Genomic DNA, 23,796 nt, shown 5'->3' with positions numbered 1-23,796 from the left:
AAATATTCAATCTATTTCCATAGCTTAGTTGGTAGAGCACTCGTCTGCAAACGAAAGACAGGGGTACGAGTCTCCGGGGGGGCAGAGATGAATTTTCTTCCTTATAATCGTCATCTAAACAAATAACCAGTCTTTCGATGAATCTTGTATTAACAAGCGGAGAGGACATTTCTGTATATACGTATGTATTTTACCCTTCATTTTTTTTCCTAGAAAGAAAAAAAAAACCAACATAATTCGGGGAAACCTGAAAATAAGGATAAAAGGGAGAAGTTTCACGCACACACACAGAAACGCGTCACCGAATGCGGCACCGAAAATACGAACGTTCTACTCTTGTTTTAGGTGCACGTGCATTCCGGGGGTGGGTGGTATGTATTACCTTTGTCCTTTCGCCCAACCATGTAATCCACTCAGAAGAAGTTCATCATCAACACTGTGACAACTTCTTTCACGACGAGCATTCCGCTCAATTTCTACCCAAACAGGAGGCGTTAAAGTTTCTTCGCGGTCTACAAGAATGCTGACATCATTTCTTGCAATAGCCTCTGCTTTCTCCTAAAAAAAATATGGGGGAGGAGGAAAAAATATTTCTGTCAGAATTTTTTTCCCATTTTCAATTATTTTTCAACACTGATCGTGATACAAATTCTCCAACTATCGTATTCCCCCCTCATTAGCCGGCATACCGTGAAAATCGGCGGACAGGGGCCGTTCAAGTATTACGTAAGCAAATTTTTAGCCATTTTTGACCACCCCCCCCCCCTTGTCAGCAAAAGTCAGCGAAACGCTGACCCCCTTCCCCCCCCCCCCCTGTCAGAAAATTTCGTCATCAGCTCTGCCCCTCTGAATCCTAACTCATATTTTCATAAAGGGTGGTTGACGACGTAAGCATTATCCAAACCCCCCTCCCCACCCCCTGTCATCAAAAGTCAGCAAATCGGACCCCCCCCCCCATTGTTGATGACGTAATACTTGAACGGTCCCACACCAGTTTTTTGAATGTTGAAGTCTTGTCCATTCCCGACATGCCGGGGAAAACAAAAGTTCCGTATAAGGACCACATGATACATTCAGAAGAACGATATCAATTTACTTAGAAATAGTATTGATAATTAGAAAAGATAATTTTGTTAAAGTCTTTTTTTGTTAAGTCTCGCCACAGAGAGCAACAGACCTACAACGATAAAAATTATTCAGTCATTACACTTCAGTCGTAGTGAGAAAAATTGGTGGCAGATCCCAGCACTACACATAACAAGCATTACATAGAAACAAACTTCACATCAGGTTCGCAACACATACACACACATTCCAACATGTATCAATTCGTAAGAGGAATATGGACGAGGTGTACATGTGGTTGAGTAGTAGCAGCATCTTCTATAGTAGAAAGCCTCCGCGCGAAGCTCGTGACGTCACTGAAGTCATCCATTTCACCTATATTCACTGGATATACTGCAAAAAAAGGGTAAAGATTCCGCATATGTCGGACTATTATATCCAATAGCTACAGGTGAAATGGACGACTTCTGTGACGTCAAAGCTTCGCGCTGAGGCTTTCTGTTATAGAGGGTGTTAGCTCTGGCCCCGGCTCCTATTATTTATCCCTATATATTCATATATCGATCCCTATGATTCGGGGTCATCAACGACCTCCTAAATTACAGATATCTAGGTGGTCGTGGGTCATCGCGGCATTGGCGTATTTTTTGTGATATTTATGACCATAAACGTTATGAGCGCGATAGAATGTACTATATGCTTATAGCAGGGCTTGACAAATTAAAAAAAAATTTAGGTGCCAGCTCAATTCCTTCGAAGCCAAGCATTGCATTTTGCTTAAGAAAAACGGTCCTAAACAATGTTTTCTCTTTCTTTCGCCCATGTTAAAAAACGTAGCGTAATGAAATCAGAAATATTTATGCCACTCTTTAGACTCCAATTTAGCAATCACAATTTAGAAATTTTTTAGATGCCAATACCGATTTTTAACCATAATTTCTAATTTACATAACGTTAGTAGTTATACATGTAGTACGTTTCTAAAAAAAAAACGCATATTGGTGGGATCAAAGACGTACCCGGGGGGGGGGGGCATAGGGGGACTCGTGCTCCCCACCCACGATCAAAAATTCATTTTTTTAATGCAAAAAAATATTTTTTTTTAAATTGAAATTTCGGAAGAAAATACCTTTATATGTTATTATAATCAATTTATGTTAGGTAATTTCAATGTTCTTTGAAGGCTATGAACGCAAAATTTATCTTTAATAAATTCATTGCGACCTATCCTCTAAGCCAGTGGTTCTCAACCGGGGGGTCCTAGGATATTCCAGGAGGGGCCATGGCTGCTGATAATGGGTCACGAAGAAATTTATTAAAAGAGTGACTAAAAAAAAATTTAATTTCAAACAAAATGCATAGAATATATTTTTTTCACAATTTTTCCCCTATTTAAGTAACATTAACATGAAGATTTGATTGATTTTTCAACGCCGAGCATAAGGATCTGAGTAGTTGAAAGATGAAATTTAGTACTTGAAGTATCAAATATTTTAAGAGTTTCACGAAAACAAGCACAATGACATTTTTGTGTGTGTTCTCATCCAATTTTTCATAAGTAGGGCTTTGATTTTTATGACCTAAAGATGAAACGTCGTTGCTGATAAGTTATTAGCAGCTACGTTTCTTCTTGTGGTTGAGTTATCAATAATTATAAGGTTTCGAGATGAATGTATTCATATATACAGTGTCACAGTGTAATGACAGTGATTGACAGTAACATTTATTTGAAGACAACCAACCAAAAAACTGCGTTAAATGTGGATAAAAGAGTTTTGTTGGCATCAGGAGAGACAGGGCTACACTTTTGAGCACACGGTGTCCGTATAAAAAGTTAACATTTTTATTTTAATAACTATACAACCCTTTGTGATGTGAAATGTTGTGTTTAAGCCAACTCACACGTTGCCCGGGGAGAAAGAGGCCACATTATGAACCAAAAAAGTCACTTGGAGATAGCTTGTCATCCAACGAGACATTAGATTTTCACGATGAATGTAAATCTCACCGTATCGAAATTATAATCGATAAACCAATAGTGTTTTTATTTGAAATCTGATTATTTATAATTTCTGATTAGAGTTTGAAATTCTGATTTATCCAAATTCACATTTACCCAAGAAAAACGAATTTGCAAATAATTCAAACTTCATCCTGTACAGTAACTTGGTGACATTATGACGTCTTCAAGCGCAAAGAGGTCGTTCAAGTATTACGTCAGCAAATTTTTAGTCATTTTTCAACCCCTTTGTCAGCAAAAGTCAGCATATAACACTGACCGCCCTTGTCAGCAGCTTAGAATATTTCATATCTTCAAAAAAAGGTGGTTGATGGCGTAAGCAACCTTCAAACCCCCCTCCCCACGTCATCAAAAAGTCAGCAAATCAGAAACCTCCTTCGCCCTCCTCCACCCCCCCCCCCCGATGCTGATGTAATACTTGAATGACCCCAAAATTTACATTGATTGAAAATAATTTATTATATTTATTTATTGTGTTGTGTGTTATGGTTTTGCTTTTTCGTTATATTTTCACAAATTAAAAATTAATTAAATTCAAACACATATTTATACTTCAAACAATATTTGAATGAGTCTTTTAACGGGAAAACGGGGGGGGGGGGGGTAGGAAATTAATCATGGTCGCAAGACCACAGGGGGGCCACAGAAATGAGAAATGGTTGAAAGGGAGCCATGGGCAAAAAAAGGTTGAGAACCACTGCTCTAAGCCATAGTTTCCCAACCTTTTTTGTCCCATCACCCCCTCCTTCAGAAATTTTTTTCTCCCATCGCCCCCAACGCAATCTAAATCCATAGGATTCTATGTTATACCCGTAGCTTCTACCTCCCCCCTGGAACGTTCCATGCGTTAACGTCCACGTTGGGAATCACTGCTCTAAGCCATACAATAATAAATCAGATAAAGTCCCTTGACCCACGGACCAAATATGGCTCGGGGGGTTATCTGATGCAGCCTGCCCTCCTCAAACCTAATTTTGTAAAAAATTAAACTAAGCGGCACATCTACAGGTCGCTTAAGTGTCCAGTGGTACAATTCCATAACATTTAAGCGGCGCGTGGCACATTTTCAGATCACTTAAATGACCCGGGACAGAGTTCCAGAACACTTAAGCGATTCGTGGCACATTTAGAGATCCCTTGAGTGACATGTGGAACAATTTTAGAGCACTAAAGCTGCCCCGGTGTGGTTCTACATCACTCAAGTTACCCGCGGCACATTCTCAGATTATTTAAGTGATCCGCGGCATATAATTATCAATCACTTGAGCGATGCGTTGCACAGTTCCAGAGCACTTAAGCGGCCCGGACACATTTCCAGATCACTTGGATCCGCGAAACATAGATCACTAAAGTGGCTCTGTAGGGCACTTATCAATGGAGGGGTTGTTACTTCAAGTGCCCACAAACTATCGAAAGGTTTTTGGCATACCGAGTAAGATGATATTAAAATTACTATACTGCAAAGGTTCTTAAACTTTTTCCCACCCGCGGCACCTCTTTCCTTAATCACGTTCATCCACGGCCCCCCAGGGCAATTTAACAAAGAATCCTCTCGGAAGTCAAATTTCTCATCCTTCAATATTTTCTCATCCTTCCCTGTTTTCGCACAAGGTCAAAGCCGGTGGGGGGGGGGGGGATGTTCTCATGTCCTCTACTTGATTTGTCCGTCCATGGCCCCAAAACAAAATCATAGATTTGATGGATTGTTGGAACACAAATATATGTTCATTAACAAATTAATAAATATAAATTAACAAACATTTGTCTTCATTTTCAGGGCACCGGATTTCCCCCCCCCCCTTTTTTTTCTTTCGAGAAAGAAATTGTACAGGGAAACAAAATCTGTCAATCGGTGTGTGTTTACAAGGTTTCTTTTCCAGGCATATTCGCACTATTTGAGCAAACCGGGGCTGCTGTACTCATGGCCCCCCACATCCTGAAGCAGGGCCCCCCAGGCTAGGATCTTTTACGGGACCCTTTATGATGAATTTATAGCGTGAAAAAACCAAAAATGAGGAAAATCATCCCGGACCCCCAGCGCTGCAGCCTTGTTAGCCCATCCCTTGTGGGGGCCATGGCTGTACTTAGCCTCTATTGAAAGAAAGTATCCCTCCGTACCAAAAAAACGTTTTTTTTACATACGCTTAAGATACTTAAGAAGATACATTGTAGGAGGCGCGTGTAATGGCTCATTCATAAGTTTCGGAATCCGGTCAAAACCCGAAGAAACAGCAGTTATGTATTGATTAGAGAGCTATTACTATTATGATCTATTATGATATTGTTGCCGCAAATTACCGCGAGTGCGGAGCCCCTCTGTTGCGACCGCATCCCCATGGGCAGCTCTGCCCATGGGTGTCCAAGGGTATCCGCAGAAACTTCCCCCTACCCCAACGACTAGGGTTAATAGACGTCCTCCTTTTGGAGAACACGTCCTCTTTTTATGTTATTTCGAGCGTCCTCCTATGTTTCGAAAAATTCACCCATTTGTCCTTTTTTCAGGTTTCCTTAATCCTTTATTTTCCTGGGGAATCTCCCTTTTCTGCAGGATAATATAATTATTTCATATCATCCTAGGATAATATGAAAAATATAATCCGAAAAGAACATCCATTTGGAGAATACCATTGTTTGCTCGCCAACAACGGTGTTCTCAAATGCCGTGTACTGAAGTCGGTTACCTCTTCCATTCAGGAATAAAAAAAATAGGATGCAAAAAACACACTCAATTCTGATTACTATGGAAAATCGCTTGTGGAAAAAAAACTCTCTCTCGAAAAAAAAAAAAAGGAAACCTCGTCATGCTCAGCGCAAAGCAATAAAGCTGGCCAGTCGGGGAGGAGAATTCATGATACACGAAGGGAGACTGATCAGTAGCCTATTTGTTCTTTTTCTTTCTTTGTTTTTTGGTTTTTTTAGAGCGGTTGTGTTTCAATTGGGAATAGTTACGTATTATGGTGGCCAGGTTTTTTTTTTCTTTAAGTATAGTGGCGTCATCTGCTGTGAGAATTTGAGATAGTGACGTTACAAAGGATGAACGCGCAGTCGTGATGCTGATTATCCGTATTTTCAAGGAGTTTTCTCTGTTTTAAAATGAATTTTTCTGTCTTTCCCGAAATTTAGAAAAAAACAAAACCTTCCGTTTTTCAATGAAGCATACCTGAAATACAGTTACCAGATTCAACTGAGGAAGAAGGATGCATGTGCGCTCACGCTTATAGTAACGTCACTTTTCTCAATTTATGCCACAGATGGCGCCATTATACCAACAAGATTCGAAAACTGAGAAAGGAGGACCTTCAATAAAGCCGCTTTTTATATTTTCACAACAGATGGCGCCACCATTCCGACCAATTAAACTCTTTACAGCAATAGTTTTTTTAAACTAACCACTTAACTCTTCCAACGGCAATCCCAAGATTATCTCGTTAAACTTGATCTGCTTTATTTAAGCCACGTATAGGCGGAGATGCGATGGGGAGGCATTGACTCACAGCGTCAAGGTGTCAAATCTTGTTCAAAGTTACGGGTAATCTGGGTGACCATACGTCCCGTATTGCCCGGGATAATCCAACACCTTACAGAAGATATTGGATAATTCTGGTTTTTCCCGTTTTTTTCATGACGCCTACTTGGATTTTTATTCTTTAGTGAAGTCAAAGATTGAAATTATTTTTTAACTCCAAGGGGTCATTCAAGTATCACGCCAGCATCGAGGGGGGAAGGGGTTTCGGATTTGCTGACTTTTGATGACGAGGGGGGAGGGGGGGGGTTTGAAGGTTGCTTACATCATCAACCATCCCTTTTAGAAGATATGAAATATTATAAGCTGCTGACGAAATTTTGCTGACGGGGGTGGGAGGGAGAGGGGGTCATTGTTTTGCTGACAAGGGGGGGTGAGGGGATCAAAAATGGCTGAAAATCTGCTTACGTAATACTTGAATGGCCCCGTATTTATCACTGTTCTTTCCCAAATTTTCTCCGTTTTTCGAATTCGAGAGAATATCTCTGTGAATATTGCACTTAGTCCAACTTGGGTGGACTTCAAGTATAGAGAGAGAAAGAGAGCCTCAAGTGCAGAGAGGAGCATGATAATGAGATCTGGTTAAGATTTTCGAGATTACGCATTTGAATTGGTAGGTAGGCATTTCTAGTCAGATAGGAGGGGGGGGGGGGTAAAATTCAGTTTGCCCGAGGGACCATATTGTTCTGAAGACGGCTCTGATAAAGGAGCCCGTAAAAGATCCTCGCCTGAAGAACTGCTTAGATTCCAGCCTAGAGAACTGGTTCAAAGATGTGGGGGGAGGGGGCGGATGCTTTAACACGAAAACTTACATAGCATGAAAATTCAGGGGTATTTGAAATTTCAACATCAGGGGCAACTTATCGCATCAAAGCTGGCGATATTGATGTATTCCTATTTGATGTTTAAACTATTGTTAAACTATTCCGGGGAGCCCTCGGACACATGCTGACTGGGGCTAGGGAGTCGTTGAAGAGACAAAAGTTTGGGAACCACTGCCCAGAGGCAGAATGTTTACGAGCAGAAGCCCATCAAAGCTCAGAAACGGAGATTTTGATGCTTGAATTAATTGTGGAGTTGCTCAAGTCTGTGCTACAAAACAGGGGCGTAGCCAGAAATTTCGTTCGGGGGGGGGACCACTTTCATTTGGGGGGGGGAACCAAAGTGACAGAACAATGGATTTGGCCATCTTTTTCCCTTTTTTCGGACATTTTCTCACATTTCGGGGGGGGAGACCAGACCCCCCAAGTCGTCCCCCCCCCCCCCCGCTACGCCCTTGCTACAAAATACTGTGGGTGCACTTTTACTTGCCCCGGTTGACAAAGCATCTAGTTGCGACCCTGGTCAAGAACGGGAGAAGGGCGGTAAAATTTGAATAGCCTTTTTCAGGTGGCAAAGCCATACTTCGGGTCCCTGGCTAACACCACCTATAGCAGAAACATCTGCGCGAACCTCGTGACGTCACTGAAGAACGTCATCCTCTCTCCCTTATAGCCATTGGATATACTGCAAAAAAGAGTAAAGATGGCGCATGCGTCCAGGGCCGCAACTACGGGGGAGCAGGTGGGACTCGTGCCCCGAGGGGACACAAATTTCACTGTGAAATCTTCAACATTACAAGGGGGCGTCAAAATGAGCGCTTGCCCCGGGTGACCAAGCATATAGTTGCGGCCCTGCATGCGTCGGCCTGCTATTAGGTAAGATGACCTTCTTCAGCGACTTCACAAGCTTCGCGTGGAGGCCCTCTGCTGTAGATGGTGTTGCCCTGGCCCAGATTCCGGTACCTTCAACGCAAAAGTGATCTGTGGGTCACTCAAACGATATGGGAATGTGCCGCAGGCCAGTTAAGTGATCTGGATTATGTGCCGATTATTTCATTTTTACAAAATTAATGTTTGAGGTCACGGGTCACATCAAATGACTCCGAGGGGCACATTTGGATTGCGACCATGGATTGAGCATGTATGGTTTACGAGGGGTTCATATACGGTTGAGTGAAGGGTCTTCAACCTTTCAGACATTGCGTGCAGAATTGAAGTTTTCCACGAAGCCCGCGGCCCAAGTTATAAGTCACATCCCGTTTATTAAACAGAAAATTCTCCAAATTATTGAACACTTTTATTTGCTCATCATGATGAAATCATTTCTTTCATCAAATTTGAATTTTTATTTGTTTTGAGAAAAAGTTTCTTTCACCGATTTTTTTTTTTTAAATTAATGATTTCTTTCATTAATTCTGAAATTTTTTCGGTTGTTTCTGAAATTATTTTTTCTCATTAATTTTAAAAATTTTCATTAATTATGGAATTATTTCTTTCACCGATTCTAAATTTTTTTTTTTCAGGAATTATTAATTGTAACAATTCTGAAATTACATTTATTCGGCAGAAGTTCCGCAGAGGAATGAGGACGAGGTGCATGTTTGTGGTATAGTAGTAGCATTCCTATATACTATTTTGAAATAATGGATGCCTTCTAAAAATGTATAAAATCGGTCAAGGGGGGGGGGGGGAATCCTAAATATTTCTGATGTCCCGAAACTGTTGAGACGCACCCAGGGGCGTAGCCAGAAATTTCGTTCGGGGGGGGGGGACCACTTTCATTTCGTGGGGGGACCAAAGTGACAGAACAATGGATTTGGCCATCTTTTTCCCTTTTTTCGGTCATTTTCTCACATTTGGGGGGACGTACCAGACCCATAAGTCCCCCCCCCCTCGCTACGCCCTTGGACGCACCTGACTTCGCTATTATTTTCGCACCGGGCACTTTGGCCCCCCCCCCCAAAATGTAAGTGCCCCCCCCTCCTCCGAACGAAATTTCTGGCTACGGGCCTGGCTGTTCTGTTCATACCAATGAAGTGACTCGCATATTATGGAAAAGGTTGCGCACCCTTGGACTATACGAAACTTCACCTTTCCCCAGTCCCGGCATTCCGCAGAGGAATATGACGAGGTGCATGTGTGGTTTAGTAGTAGTGGTTATGTAGAACGCCAAATCAATATTAACTAATATTGTTGTGGTCTATACATCTCTATCTTTGAGATAACTAATGGCACGATCAGTATTACTGAACATTAAAGTCAAACATTAATGAAGACCAGGGGCGTAGCCAGAAATTTCGCTCAAGAAGGGGGGGGGGACTACTTTCATTTCGGGGGGGGGGGGGACAAAGTGATAGAACAAAGATTTGGAAATCTTTTTCCCTTTTTTTCGGTCATTTTCTCACATTGGGGGGGGGGGGGAAAGGAGAACCAGACACCCAATTCCCCTCACCCCCCGCTAGCCCTTGATCAAGACCATCAAATTATAACGAAAGAGATTTTTATACGCGCCATTTATAGTACTCGAAACAAGAACCTACAGATGACTGCTATGTAAAAAGACATCAAGTCAAGACCGCATCAATAAAAATTATAACTGGTGAAGGGCGGCGGAATTTTAATAAATTCGCACAGGCGGCGTTTAGTCCTAAATCCGTCTCTGGCCGATGTTGCTGCCGAGGTCTCGGCACTTATAACGCCAGCCCTATACCAAAGCCTCCTAGACGCACCTTATTTCACAAAAAAAAATAAAAAAATGAACCTTGATCGGAGTTTTAAAAAAAGAAGCTTTTATAAAAGGGGCTTGTTTTCCGCGGAATCTCCAAGAAAAGAAATAAGAGAAAGAAAAACCACAAGGCTTATCAAACCGGTTCTAATGACAATCTTTTAGGTCACTACCGTGTTTCGTCACTGAAATACATATATATATATATATATATATATATCAGGATATTTTCTCTATACACAACACATGAAGAGATTATTTTTATACCCGCCATTTAATAACACTCGAAACAAGAACCTACTGAAATCCATCTCGCAATGACTGCAGTACATTCGGTACACCCACCAATAAATTAGGTGAGTACTTTATCATCATTTAAGATAGCAATTAATGCGTATTAATGCACAGTTCGGGTTTGAGATCTTTTTTCCTTCGTGAAGAAACAACTTTATAGTGTGCGTAAAATATCTCCACAAGCTCACAATTATTATCGTGCGTGTGTTTAGACAGTAAGAAACATCTTTGAATGTGTGTGGGAAAAAAAAGCTCCAAGAAGAGTTAATGATGGGTATAGATCTGTCTTTTCTATTTTTTTTTAGTATGTGCGTACGCGAGGGGGGGGGCTTTTGTTATTTTTTATTATTATTATTTTTCCTTTATTTGACACGAACTTGGCAAACGTCCCGTTCACTACCGGGAAATCGTTTTGTGTGTGTGTGTGTGTTGCTCAAGGGCTCTCTCTCGCACTCTTTTTCTCTCTCTCTTGGAATTGCCAGTCATTCAGTTGTATTGTTAACTGAGACAACTTTCTACGTTACGGTGTCTTCGATTGTTGTTATCTAGGGCGATATTGTTTAGGATATGGAATAAGGATTCGTTTTTTTTCCCCCTCGATTTTATATTATACCTCTTGCGTGGCCGTGTCGGTGTTGGAGGATTAATTAGGAGGATGTCCAATTCCTCGGCCGCCGATAAGAACGACCGAGTGTTGGACACGTTATCGGTTCCCTCGACGTCATCGGCATCTTCCAAACAACAAACTCATCATCAACAGCAACAGCAGCCCAAAGATGTGCGTTTCGTGGAGGTGATCGATGCTCAAATTATTGAAGTTGCACCTCCGGTGGCTGCGGAAGCGAGTCGCGGTAGGCAGACATGGAGTATACCGCCGCTGAAAGGTATTTGTTTACTACTGTACTTGTGTGTTTTGTTCTGTGTACATGTGTTTGTCCACACCATTGTTTACGCGTTTGGTTTGGGAAGAGATTAAAGCTGTAGAGTAGTGATTCCCAACGTTGGCGGTAACGCCCCCCCCCCCTTTGGGGGCGATGGAGTGTTCCCGGGGGGCGGTAGAAGCTACGGGTATAACATAGGAGCGTATGGGTTAGATTGCGTTGGGGAGGGGGCGATTTGAGAAAAAAATTTCTGAAGAAGGGAGCGATGGGACAAAAAAGGTTGGGAAACTGCTGTAGAGTGATCAGTTGCCATGATCGTTGAATTTGTATCTTCTCTCTTTACTGTTTAAAGGTTCTCATAGCTGGTGGCACATTAATGTGAGGGCTATTGCCCAGGGTGGCAAATTTAAGGAATGAGTGGTTGGGAAAATTAGTAGAATGGAAGAAGGATGGCAAAATCTCTGTTCTGCCCATAAAATTATCAATAAGCCTCCGCCTGGAGAGTGAAGGACTGGGTCAATGAGTGACCATAGGAGTAACCTAGAGAGTTTGCAAGCAGGTGGAGTGACCAAGAGTGACCTAGAAAGTTTGTAAGCCGGTGAGTGACCTAGAGCATGTCCAAGCATGTAAATGATTGAAAGAAAGACCTAGAGAGTGTGTGAGCATGGAGTGACCAAAACAGTGATCTAGAGCCTGTGCAAGCATTTGAGTGACCAAAACTGTGTAATAGTTAACCAGTGCAGTGAGTGACCTAGAGAGTGCAGAAGCATGGGAGTGACCAGGAGAGCAAGAGATCAGAACAGTGAGTGGCCTAGAAAGTGTGTGAGCATGGGAGCAGAGGTTCTGATATGAAGAAAACATTGGGGGATGAAATACAAATACAACGCCACAACAGGCAAATTGCCCAACGAGGTGGCTGACTTAAGAACATCATGGATCCCCGAGCCCCTAACTACTACACCACACATGCACCCCCCCCCCCCACCGCGGAACCCCCCAACGAATCGGTAAATGCGGGAATGTACGTGTAGTGCAACCTGACGTATAGTATGTTTCTGTGTAATGCTTGTTATGTGTAGTGCTGTCATCTGCCCCCAGTTTTTACTAACTATGAGTGAAGTGTTATGGTTGAATGATTTACCGTTGTAGGACTGTTGCTCTCTGTGGCGAGACTTTTTAACGGGGAGATCGGCTCGCATTTGCGCCTTGAAGTTGGGAACCACAGAAAACCAACTTCAGCCGACCACCACTGTGGGGTTCGAACCCGGTTGTTGGTCATCTTGTATATATGGGAGGAAAGGGTGTGCATTGCATTGTTTTTCAGAAATTATTGGGGGGTTGAGCCCCTTTATAAAATTTATTGGGGGTGGCACTGAAATGGCCTCGGCCCAGGGACGTAAATAGGCTGGGGGCAACCAGGGCACTGTTCCAGGGGCGCGCTAAAAAGATTTACACTTATCACATCGTAGCGGGGGTCATGTATCCTCATATCTCCTCCCACGCCTCAATGCTGGTTGACTGCTGTTGAACAATTATAAGAGGTGATCCTTATGTCCAGTACAAACGTAATGCAAAACAAAGTGTGTGCCGGATGCAGATAATTGAACTATTGTGCCATAATACATTTATGTTTTTATGTATTAATGTTATGCCTCTATATGTTGGTGAGGTTTCTATCTATTTGTGGTTTCTGCTGTTTTTTTTTGTTTTTTTTTGCATATTTAGGCTATTTTGTTCCATATATACAGTAGATTTTTTCTAATCCAACATGTATAAGAACAGGGTGCGTGCGCCGGATTACCAAAATTAGCGAATCACTGGAAGTCAATTTAAAAAGCAAATTTAAATAATATAAACTTCTCCTCAAAGACATGCAGTAACATGTTTTCCTCTTTTATGGCTTGAATAAAACCGCCTAAAAACACTGTATTACTGGATGGGCCAGACTAACACACAGCCAGGTTTTCGAGAGTCTATTGTACTTATGTTGCATTTCAATGTATTGTATTGCGTTATTATATTTTCATTAAATGTGCAATTTCACAGAGAAAAACATAGACAATCCAGCTTTTTTTATGGTCAAATTTGTGTTCCGGAACCCCCAATGAGATAAGAAATGGTCATTTTTGTTTTGGATGTAGAAACTTCATTAATATTTATTGATCAGTGTAATTGTTAGACTATAATCTTGATAATTTCTCTCACGATTCCTCAGTCTTTTGATATCTTTGAAAAACTGATATAAATATGTTTTTTCTTGTTTCATTTCAGACCTCACTATGGATCTCCACACCAATGCAAGTACGGATGATCTTTTGTGCCTTGAAAGTGGTAACGAAACTCCAGATAATGCACATGCTAATTTGAATGTGAATGGGACAGAATCAACAGACGCTAGAAGTCAAGCTTCCCAGAATGGTACTCCGCCAACAACTCCTCATCAGACACCTTCCATAAGGAGAAAAACTAGAAACTCTTTAAAATTGAATTTGGATGAGACATGGACTACGCAACAAGATACAACGAAGCCTCCTGCCACTGCGAAGTTTCGCCAAAATCTTCAGGCTGGGGTATGTACACCATATGATATAACATGATTCTGTGATATAGTCAAATCTCAGTAAGTTCAGAGGCCAACAAAAAACCTTCTGAAATCTGAATTTCCGATTTCAAGGAATTAAAAAAAAAAATGGAGGCAAAAAGATATTTTTAATTAAGCCTGCATATAAGCCATGGCTAAATAGCACATAGCACTAGTAGGTGGTGCATTTGCGGATAGGGGAGGATATGCAGCGCGACAGCTGTGCTGCGGAACCTCGACGAATCAAGAAAGGTCATCATCATCATCATAAAAAAAGATTTTTTGCAATAACATTGCCATACGTAAATCTTCTAAATGTGACATAGTGTAATATTAATGAAAACAGGTTGATTTCTGGCAGTCGAGTGGTTAGGCAACTAACTCTGACTGCAAATCTAGGTTAGAATCCCAGTTTAGGCATGGATGTCTACTAACACAAACGAATTCGCTGGAGAGATCATGCAGATGTATAAATTTTTTTTGTCATCTTGTCAAGGGGGTGGATGCACCCACACCTCAAGAAACGCTTTGAAATCTGCTTTCAGAGATGTGAAGCAGTAACACCGTTTCACATCTCCAACTACTTCTTGTTAGTACTAATTAACCACTTTATGATCAAGGACATAATGTTGCATTCAAACCCCTGTGGAATGAATTCAATCACTCTCTCTCTCTCTGTTTTCTGTCCTCTCTCCTCATCATTGCAAGGCATTGTTGTAACCTTACGAAGTCGTTCGTTTCACCTTCCTTTTATTTCTTTACAATTAGGAGTGATTTTTCCCACATATGGCCATTATCCTTCTACTATGTACATATAAGAGCAAGAGAACAGGTAGGGGTGAAAGTGAAAAGAAAAATCTACTTCATATACCTACTTCTTTCCCTTATCTCTATCTTATCCATACTTATCTATTATACTGTTTTCCTTTCATTTTATTTTTTTTTCTTTCTTCCCTTTCTTTTTTTTCCCTTCACTTTCTTTCCCTTTTTCTAAGGTGCTGTTAGGTTAGGACAAGGTTACCATATTTATTGCCAATTTCGTCAAATAGAGATCATCTAAATTTCTTGCCAATACCTTGCAAGCGAAGGGGGGTAATGTCAATGTCTTACAGCTTATGTCTAAAACACTTATCATATTTGAGATCATGTATAATAGGCCAATGGCAGAAAAATTGACTTATCTTTTTTTTTTCAATTCTTTTTCAAAAAATTCAAAATTTAATTTCGTTTTAAACAGTTTTTTTCTAAATTCCATCTGTATTGCATCAAGTTTTTTGTTGAAGCTCACATTTTTTGAATTGTCTGTAAAATACGAGGAAAGTAAACTGTTCTGAACCTTATGCTACAAACAATGTTCATTAATTTTTGAAAAAATGTATCAGCATCAAAAGCTGCTTTAAAATGATCAGAAAGTTCAAAAATAATTCAAACACGTTTGCCATAAAAAAGCACCAAATTTTAGTCTTGGCATGCACAATCGTGCATGTCAGAGTTTTCAGCTTCATAAGTAAAAAAATAATTCATCTCATTCAGCTAAGACTATGCAGGGTAAATTTGAAGTTGCGTTCAATTTTTCTCCCAGAACTTTACTGATACATTCTGTGTAATACATTACACTTAATCCAAAGGTACCTTTACTTGAAAGCCATCTTGAAAATACAGCAAGTGCTTCCCTCTGATGGGATGTCCCCAAAGTTCATATCCACCATGTTTCTAACCTAAAACATCCACAATCTTTCAAATCAAGGCTTAACTCCCTAATGTTAAAAAAATAATATCTACAGTGAGAAAAAGCAAACTCCACGTTTGTGCATACAGGGTCTCAAAGGATTAATCAAAAACCATTCTTAAAATTTCATTGGACACTTCAATTGTATTTGAGACCTTAGAGAACATCCTTTCCCACAAACATTTATGTCCAATACATAATCTTGAGGTGGAAACCAGTTATCCCCCCCCCCTCATCCCACAATCATATAACCGCAAGGAGCAGGATCCTGGCTGATGTGTCAGGAAGGTAGACTAATTGTGTAGGTTGATAGAATCAAACTGTTTTCATGAGGCTGACTAATTTTTCCCCTATTCTAAAATGGGGTTCTGAAAATTTCAACATATTTTTTTAATGATTTTGAATAACAAAGACACATATAATTTGAAATTATAAAATGCACTTAAACAAAATTTATTTATTTATTGATATTTGTCCAATAGGCTGCTCGTGTTTCAGCTGTTGTACAAAGAGGGAAGACTCCGGAGTTCCGTTTTCGTCTTGTTCTCCTCATCTTGTTTGGAAGTATAATTGGATTAGTCACGTTCACATGGTACCTGTATCAACATCAGATGCTTCAGATAGCTTTTGGTGACAAAATACGCTTTCACGAGACACAGAGAATCATTCATTTGCTCAGGCAAGATGGTGAAGATGTCCTACAGATTTCTGTGGGGACCAGAATACCACCTGAATTGAAATCCTTTGATTGTGAGCTTCTGTATGCAGACAATACACCTAACATATGCGAAGAATGGAAGTATCGAGCTAGACTACGTATTTCTTATGAGCACCAGCCTGTGATGAGCTGTTATCAGATAACATGGGAGAGCTTCTCTATCATGACAACGTTGAGAGATTGCATAAGTCTAAAAGGTGCTTACTGGTATGGCATGGGTGAAGTGAAAAATATATCTTGGCCACTTTCTGGGATGTTCGAGAAACCACAGCCCTTTGTTACAGGCGACTTGGATAGAGATGATTTTGGAGCAATTTTGGAACGTTACTGGTTGTCTTCAGAAGGTGTTGCTGTGTTGGTTTCTACAAACATTCCTCTTTACATCAGCTTGAATGATACACAGAATGATCAGCTTTGTCTCGAAGCAAAATATGACAATTTTCCGTATTACTATAACAGTACAGATCTACAGCTGGAGTACAGAGTATGCACTGGTGCAGACATGAAAAGCGTTCATATAGGAATGTTAGAAAAATATTTCCCACCTGTAAATGTTTCCCTGGAATTTCTTGAGGTCCCAATTTGGGCTACAGCTCCAAAATTATCTGAATCATTAACTCAAGAATCTTTGCGGACATATTGTAACCACATCATGGAACATGGATTTCCCGCCGGATTCATTCTGATCGATACAAAATGGCAAGAAAAAGAAGGACAGCTGATTTTCAACTCGAATACTTTCCCCGATCCCCCAGAAATCCTCAGTATTTTACACAACAAGGGATTCAAAATTTTATTGTCTGTTAACCCATATATTTGTCTGGGAGCTGCCATATTCAAGAATGCAACTGAAGAACTGTATTTTGTCACTGATGAGAAGCGTCAAGTTCCTCTTCTGACCCGCTGGGGCAATGATGTATGTGCCATCGTGGACATCACTAATAATCGTTCTGAACAGTGGTTTCACAAAAGAATTCTTGAAGTCAAAACAGAGTATGGTATAGATGGGTTTTATTTTTTTGGTGGTCAGTCTTCATTTCTTCCTCCTTATTACAGTTTCTACACCATGACCACTAACCCAGATAACTTCCTTTCGTTGTACCTTAAATTAGCATCAGAAACCAGTTCCTACTTGGGTGTGTCAGTTGGTTTTCAGTCGCAGCATATCTCAGCTTTTGTTCGATTGGCTCCACGAACATCCACCTGGGATGCAGTAAGTGGTTTAAAATCTATTATTCCCAGCGTGCTTACTTTAGGTTTGTTAGGATATCCATTGGTCAATCCTGGTTCAGTTGGGGGTGATATCTTTCCTTCCCCAAATGTGACTATGCCCGATAAGGAACTATATATAAGATGGCTTCAGTTGGCTGCCTTTATGCCTGTGGTACAGTTGTCTGTACCTCCAGGTGATTACGACTTGGATGTCATAAAAGCTGCAAAATTCATGTTCAAGGTACGAACAGAGCGTATACTACAACCCAAACAGAACAATGACTATATCAAACGTGTTCTAGACGAGTGTCATCAGACTCATGCACCAATAATTCGTCCAATTTGGTGGCTGGCTCCTCGTGATCCTCACGCGCAGGTAATAAGTACGCAGTTTGCAGTTGGAAATGATCTTATAGTTGCTCCAGTTCTCGAAGAGGGAAAGCGCTCAAGGGATATATACCTTCCTCCTGGTAGGTGGCGTGACGAGTTGTTTGGTACCAGTAGGTTAGGTGGAAAGTGGATTTACAATTATTCTGTTCCTTTAGATAAAGTTGCTTATTTCATAAGAATAGAAGAATGATTTTTACTAGTAGAATGTAGTATTCATGTTACTGTGATCTCTTTTGGATTTATCCGTATTCAAGACTGAATCTCCACAATCTGATGATAGTGTTGCATTTAAATATAATCTTTTTTTTTTAATTTATTATATTTAAATTTTTTTAATGTTCACGAATCTCTCAAAGATCAACGATATCTTCTAACATGTTTTTTAAAAAGTACTAATTTTGTTCTTGAATAATTTTTTGTTGTAATTCTTTCTGGAGGAAATTTATTTAAATTGCAACATGTTTTCTTTTTCTCTTGCTGCTTTTACAATATTGTTGTTGGTTTGTGCAGAAAAATATATTTTACAATCTTATTTATTCAGTATTATATATAAAAAATTATGTTTTGTGGAATATGTTAACTTATATACTATTTTTTAAGTTAAGTCCGGACACCCCCCCCCCCTCCCTCTTGTGAGATAATAATCAAGACTCTCTGTATATTACACATTGTATTGCTGTCACTGTACTCCAGTATTTCCGGGAAAAATGTCATTCAAAACTCTTTATTGGTAAGAGAAATAAATGTAGACCTATATGTATATTTCAAGATGAATATACATTAATTGTATTTGAAAAATGAGAAGCAAAATTTTTCCTTCCAGAAAGTTTTGATTTCTACCGATTTTAAGTAAAGTGAGCAGATTTCATTAAGACAAAACCAGGTCATCTTGCCGGATTTTGCTATTTAAAATTTTCTTTAAAAAATAATTTAAAAATTCTTAGATTGCTAATTCTTGAAAAACATTGCCAGTTTACTATCAAAAGGAAGGAAAAACTGGAAAACGTTATAATGCTTTAGATGTATCATGTTCTAAAGTTTAGCTCAGTATCGGCTATGTTATGATATGTTCAGCGGCAACATCTCAAAAATTAGAAGGGGCACCTCTGATCATCCTAAGAAAGACATGGCTAATTGTCAAAACTGGTATTTCATCTAACCTATATAAAATATAAGCATGTGTATTTGATTGAAAAGAAATATTTATGCTGTATATTTTCATGGAGCTAACATATTGCTATCTTCAGGACCAAAAATGCATTCACAATTTTTTGGAAAGAAAATCTGATATTTCTCTGTGAATAATTTTGGTGGTATTTGCCATAAAATATTGATTCAGTGATGAAGATATCAAAACATGTTTGGTATAAAAATAGGTTTAATAAAATTTAAAATATAAAACTTTAGTGTGGTATAAAATGAAAAACTCAAGCTTTCTTTGGAAGGAAAAAATAGACAATTTATGGGTGATAATTTAAGTTTATACAACGAAAAAAATTACTGTACAGAATCTCTTGATATTTCATTTTAATATATTTCATTCAATAATCTCTTGATTCATATTTAATGAATTTTTTTCTATACACGGAATTTTCACTAAAACACATACTTTTTACTGATTTACATTTGTATTATAGAAAAATGAAGATAGTTTGTTATATATATGGGGTATAGACAAGTGTTCAACCCTTTTATACTCTTGCAGACTGGTGGAAATGAGAAAATTAATTTGCAGGCTGACTGACTGCAAAAAAAAGAAAAAAAATTAGAAACAATATTTTATTTTTCAACTGTGGAATTTTGTAAAGGCTGCATAGATTGGGGGAAATTTTTTTTTGGGACTGGTAAAAAATTCCAGAGGGCAGACACCAATCCTTGGACTAGCTGTGGAAGAAACTGATCTAATTTTCTTTCAATCAAAAGATAGAGATTCAGGTCTGATTCAGAGTGAGAGCCTGTCAATTTATTAAATATTTTTAGAATTATTAGTGTGCATTTGAAATGGCTCTTCCATTGACTCATAACATGTTATTAGCAGTCTTTTAGTTAGTTTTAAAGTACAAACGACCAACATATGAACGATCAGAGAGCGAACATTATTTACACGTAATTTCGAATGTGATACAAAGGGGTTTCGATGATACCGTCCTATGTACAAATATACGCTGTAATATTTATGAGATATAAAACAGTATTTTTTTTATTGATGCTGTTAAATTATTAGTGGTAAACATTTATAGCTGCATTTTTGCTGTATCTATGGTTGGGAATTTAAAATTTAGTGAGCAGTAATCCCTAACCCATAAGTGACTATTTATATTTGATATGAAGGTATTCTATACATTATGTGTATTATTATTACAATAATACATTATTCTATACATAATTCCATATTTATGTGCAGCAGGAACCCCAATTGATAAAATATTGAAACCTGCAAATTTGTAACGATAGCAATCTCAGTAATGATTTATTACTCGAAATAAGCAGTTTCTGGCCAAATTTAGCCTTTTGTGCATGTTAAATGACAATGATGCAACAAAGATGAATGATCTAAGATTTTAAGCAATGCATTTTGATGGGTTTCAAATTTTTGTACTGTCAGGTTTTGTGAATGGGATATGTAATCGGGGCACAATACTTGTACTACGTTAATAAAAGTTTAAACCCAGAGAGAGAAAATATTGCACTAAATGAAAAATCAATGAATTAAGACTTGTTTGAGTTTGGTTTTAATTTTGTTTTAATATGATATTAATTGCTAGATTTTATTGTTATGGTGTTATACTAATTATAAATTTCCTTGTGCTGGTATTATCCAGCAAATGGTAATTTAACGAATGTAATATTTGTTCATTTAAAACATTTGTTGTACGTTTTATGTGGCCAATATCCGAAGTTTGAGCACTTTGTGAACTGGCCATATGTGAAGTTTTTTGTTTTTTGGCCATAAAATATACAGATATACAGTGAAATCTTGATGTAACGGTACTCTGTGAACCAAGAAAAAAATATTGTTGTAGAGGGATTATCAATTATATCGAGAGGCAACATAGTTTTTAGACAGAGGTCTTCAATGCATGGCCCTTGAGGCGGATCATGGTCCACCAATAATTTTTAGAAAATGATTGTAAACATTGAAAAATGATTAACTTTGGAATAAATAAATGAACGAAAGAGAAATAATTCAGAATAAATGCGAAAAATAACTTCATAATTAATGAGAGAATTCTACGATAAATGAAATAATTTGTTTTTTAAGAAAGAGGAAAAATAATTCTATAATGAATGAAAGAAATAATTTGGGAACAAATTGATGAAGACTCAATTGCTGAAAGAAATAATTTCATATTTTCTGATAGAAATTATTTCACAATCAATAAAAGAGTAATTACATAATTACTGAAAGAAATAATTTCAATATATATTGAGAAGGAAAATAATTTCAGAATTATGAAAGTTAAATAACTACAAGATCATTTAAAGTGATTTCAGATTAAAATTAATCTAGGAATTAATGAGGCTGAAAATGTTGGAGATAAGGAGGGGTGTTTATCAAAATCTATTCTAGTTTTCTTATCACTCATTTATTCAATAATTTTTTTCAGAATTAGTGTTAAAAATATTATCAGAGCTAATCAAAACTGATAATTAATAAAATAATTTCCAAATAAATAAAAGTCTGAAGAACCCCTGGTTTAGACTACAGGCATTTCCAAACAAGACTTTTAAAAATATTGTTATAGAGGGATTTGTCGGTATAGCAAGGTTTCATTATATTCATCTTCTATTATGGTTTTGAGATAGAATTAAAGATACACTGTCATTTGAGCAAATCCCAGTTTTGGCTCAGGTGGATCGAGCAATGCAAGCCTATGTAGATACTAAAGTAGGTGTTTGGTTAATCAACAAATCTGTTATTTACACAGTAAAAGTGTTAGCCTATATAATGAGTATGGTTTATAATGACAATCTCATTATATTACGTTCATTATTACAATTTTATGATTTGCAAATGATTGTAAGAAAGCTAATATTAAAGTAACTATTGTATATAACGAAAAGTCCTTTATAACAATGTTTTTCCCGCAATTGGGAGCTGCAGTTAAAACTAACTTCTACTGCATTTGAGACAAATTCCTTGCTTGCCTATGAGGAAATCAGGCCCTGCTTCTGAAAACTGATATAAAATAAGGTGATGGTTGAAAATATTTCTGAACAAAGAAAAAATTGGGGTGTGCTTTGTATTGTTATTTAATTTTTAATGATGTTTGTGTGAATTTTATTGTATGTTTGAATTTTTTTATATTCACATTCACTTGGTACTTGCCATAAAATAAAATAAGGGTGGTCAGCCCGTGATGAACATACCACTCAAATGGCATGTCACAAGGGTTTGCCACAAAAATTGAAAAATAAAAAATTCACATTTTTCAAATTTAATTAAAATAATGCAAGACATTTGCAGATTTCTTTGAAATAAATACAAAGGCCACAACAGGCAAAATGCCCAATGAGGTGGCTGAAGAAAAGGTGGATGTCATCATAAAAAAATATGTATGTCAATTATATATAACCAAAATACAGAAAGAATTAAATACAGAACATTCGGGTGTATACTGGGTGTCTGCAATCTCAAAATAAGAGCAATAATTTTAAATGGTATGCACCAAAACATTTTCATGTTTGAAAGTGAAATTTTCAATGATGAGGTTTGGCCACCACTGAAATAAAACCATCATGTTCACAACACCAATCTCACATTCTCAGTTTTGTTTTACCATTTTGTATGTGCCGATGCACAGAACCTTTAGACATTAAAAAAAGCACTGCTTTTCATAATGTCTTCAGCATGCCATTTTTGAAATACAAAATGCCATAGACATAAGGCGTCTTTTTCTCAGCCCAATATATCAAAGAAACAGATATTTTCTAGATTTTATGCCGAGGTGAACTTGAAAAGAAAGGTCATCCGGTCTCCATCGGGACCTGGCCCGTAGATGGTGCCCATTATTGTCCGGAATGCAAGAGGGCCTGGGTTCGTGTCCCAGCGGGGACCAGATGACGTTTCTTTCCGAGTTCACCTCGGCATAAAATCCAAAAAATATCTGTTTCCTTGACATCTAGGTCATGTCTGTCCAGGGGCGCAAATTTCACTCTTTACCTCTCCTTCAACATTATGAGGGGGCGCCAAAATACGTTCCTGCCCCGGCTGACAAAGCATCTAGTTGCGGCCCTGTGTCTGTCTGTCTGTCTGTTTCCTTGACAAAATGGCATGCTGAATACAAGATTTGAAAGTTACACAAAATTATGATAGAATCTCTATATGAGAGAGAAGGGAAGGTGCTTAGTTATGTCTTGTCTGTATTAATTTTATTATATGTGAATAAAACATTGAAAAATATATACCTAGGTATATTATATATTTTTAAATACAATGCATTTTTTTTGTAGCTGGAATCTATTGAGCTGTATGATAGGATGTATTGAATGTCTTGTAAATTTTGATGATGTAACATTGTGATGGATGTTAAGACTATGTTTCCAAGGCTTTTTATATTTGGAATGTTTTTATATTGTTATTTGTACATAGGTGTAATGTTTATTCGAGATATTTGTTTTTATTCCGTTGTCCATATACACATGTTTGTTTTAGGCCCCCAAAATAAAGATTATTTGACAAAATCTGCTGCTGCTTCTATATCAACTACATAATTTGCTTATTTGTTTTTTTTTTAGTCTTTATCGGATTGCTTCTCCATTCCCAACAAATGCGGAAATAGCTATTTTTGGCGCAAGTAACTGATCATGGAGGCGATTAAAAGGAATTCTGTGAA

General features: G+C 38.3%; 1 protein-coding gene across 2 annotated transcripts; it reads left to right on the top strand.

Annotated features, from left to right (window-relative positions):
• The first annotated feature begins 10,403 nt into the window (after nt 1–10,403).
• On the top strand, nt 10,404–23,634 carry LOC149079054 (alpha-galactosidase MYORG-like). Of its 2 annotated transcripts, none has more exons than XM_089241331.1 (3): nt 10,404–10,510; nt 13,601–13,899; nt 16,122–23,634. In XM_089241331.1, the coding sequence occupies exons 2-3, from the start codon at nt 13,609–13,611 to the stop codon at nt 18,147–18,149; spliced, it is 2,319 nt and encodes a 772-aa protein (XP_089097457.1). In that variant the 5' UTR covers nt 10,404–10,510; nt 13,601–13,608; the 3' UTR covers nt 18,150–23,634. The 2 variants fall into 2 exon arrangements, with proteins under 2 accessions (XP_089097457.1, XP_089097456.1); XM_089241330.1 differs by lacking the exon at nt 10,404–10,510 and adding an exon at nt 10,864–11,332.
• Nucleotides 23,635–23,796: the final 162 nt, after the last annotated feature.

This window comes from Pholcus phalangioides, unplaced genomic scaffold (assembly GCF_987345545.1).
Source record: "Pholcus phalangioides strain wild (caught in Gottingen) unplaced genomic scaffold, Ppha-v1.0 ptg000013l_1, whole genome shotgun sequence".
NCBI classification, from domain to species: domain Eukaryota; kingdom Metazoa; phylum Arthropoda; class Arachnida; order Araneae; family Pholcidae; genus Pholcus; species Pholcus phalangioides.
The sequence above is the reverse complement of the archived record's forward strand: the minus strand, read 5'-3'. Positions and strand labels throughout refer to the sequence as shown.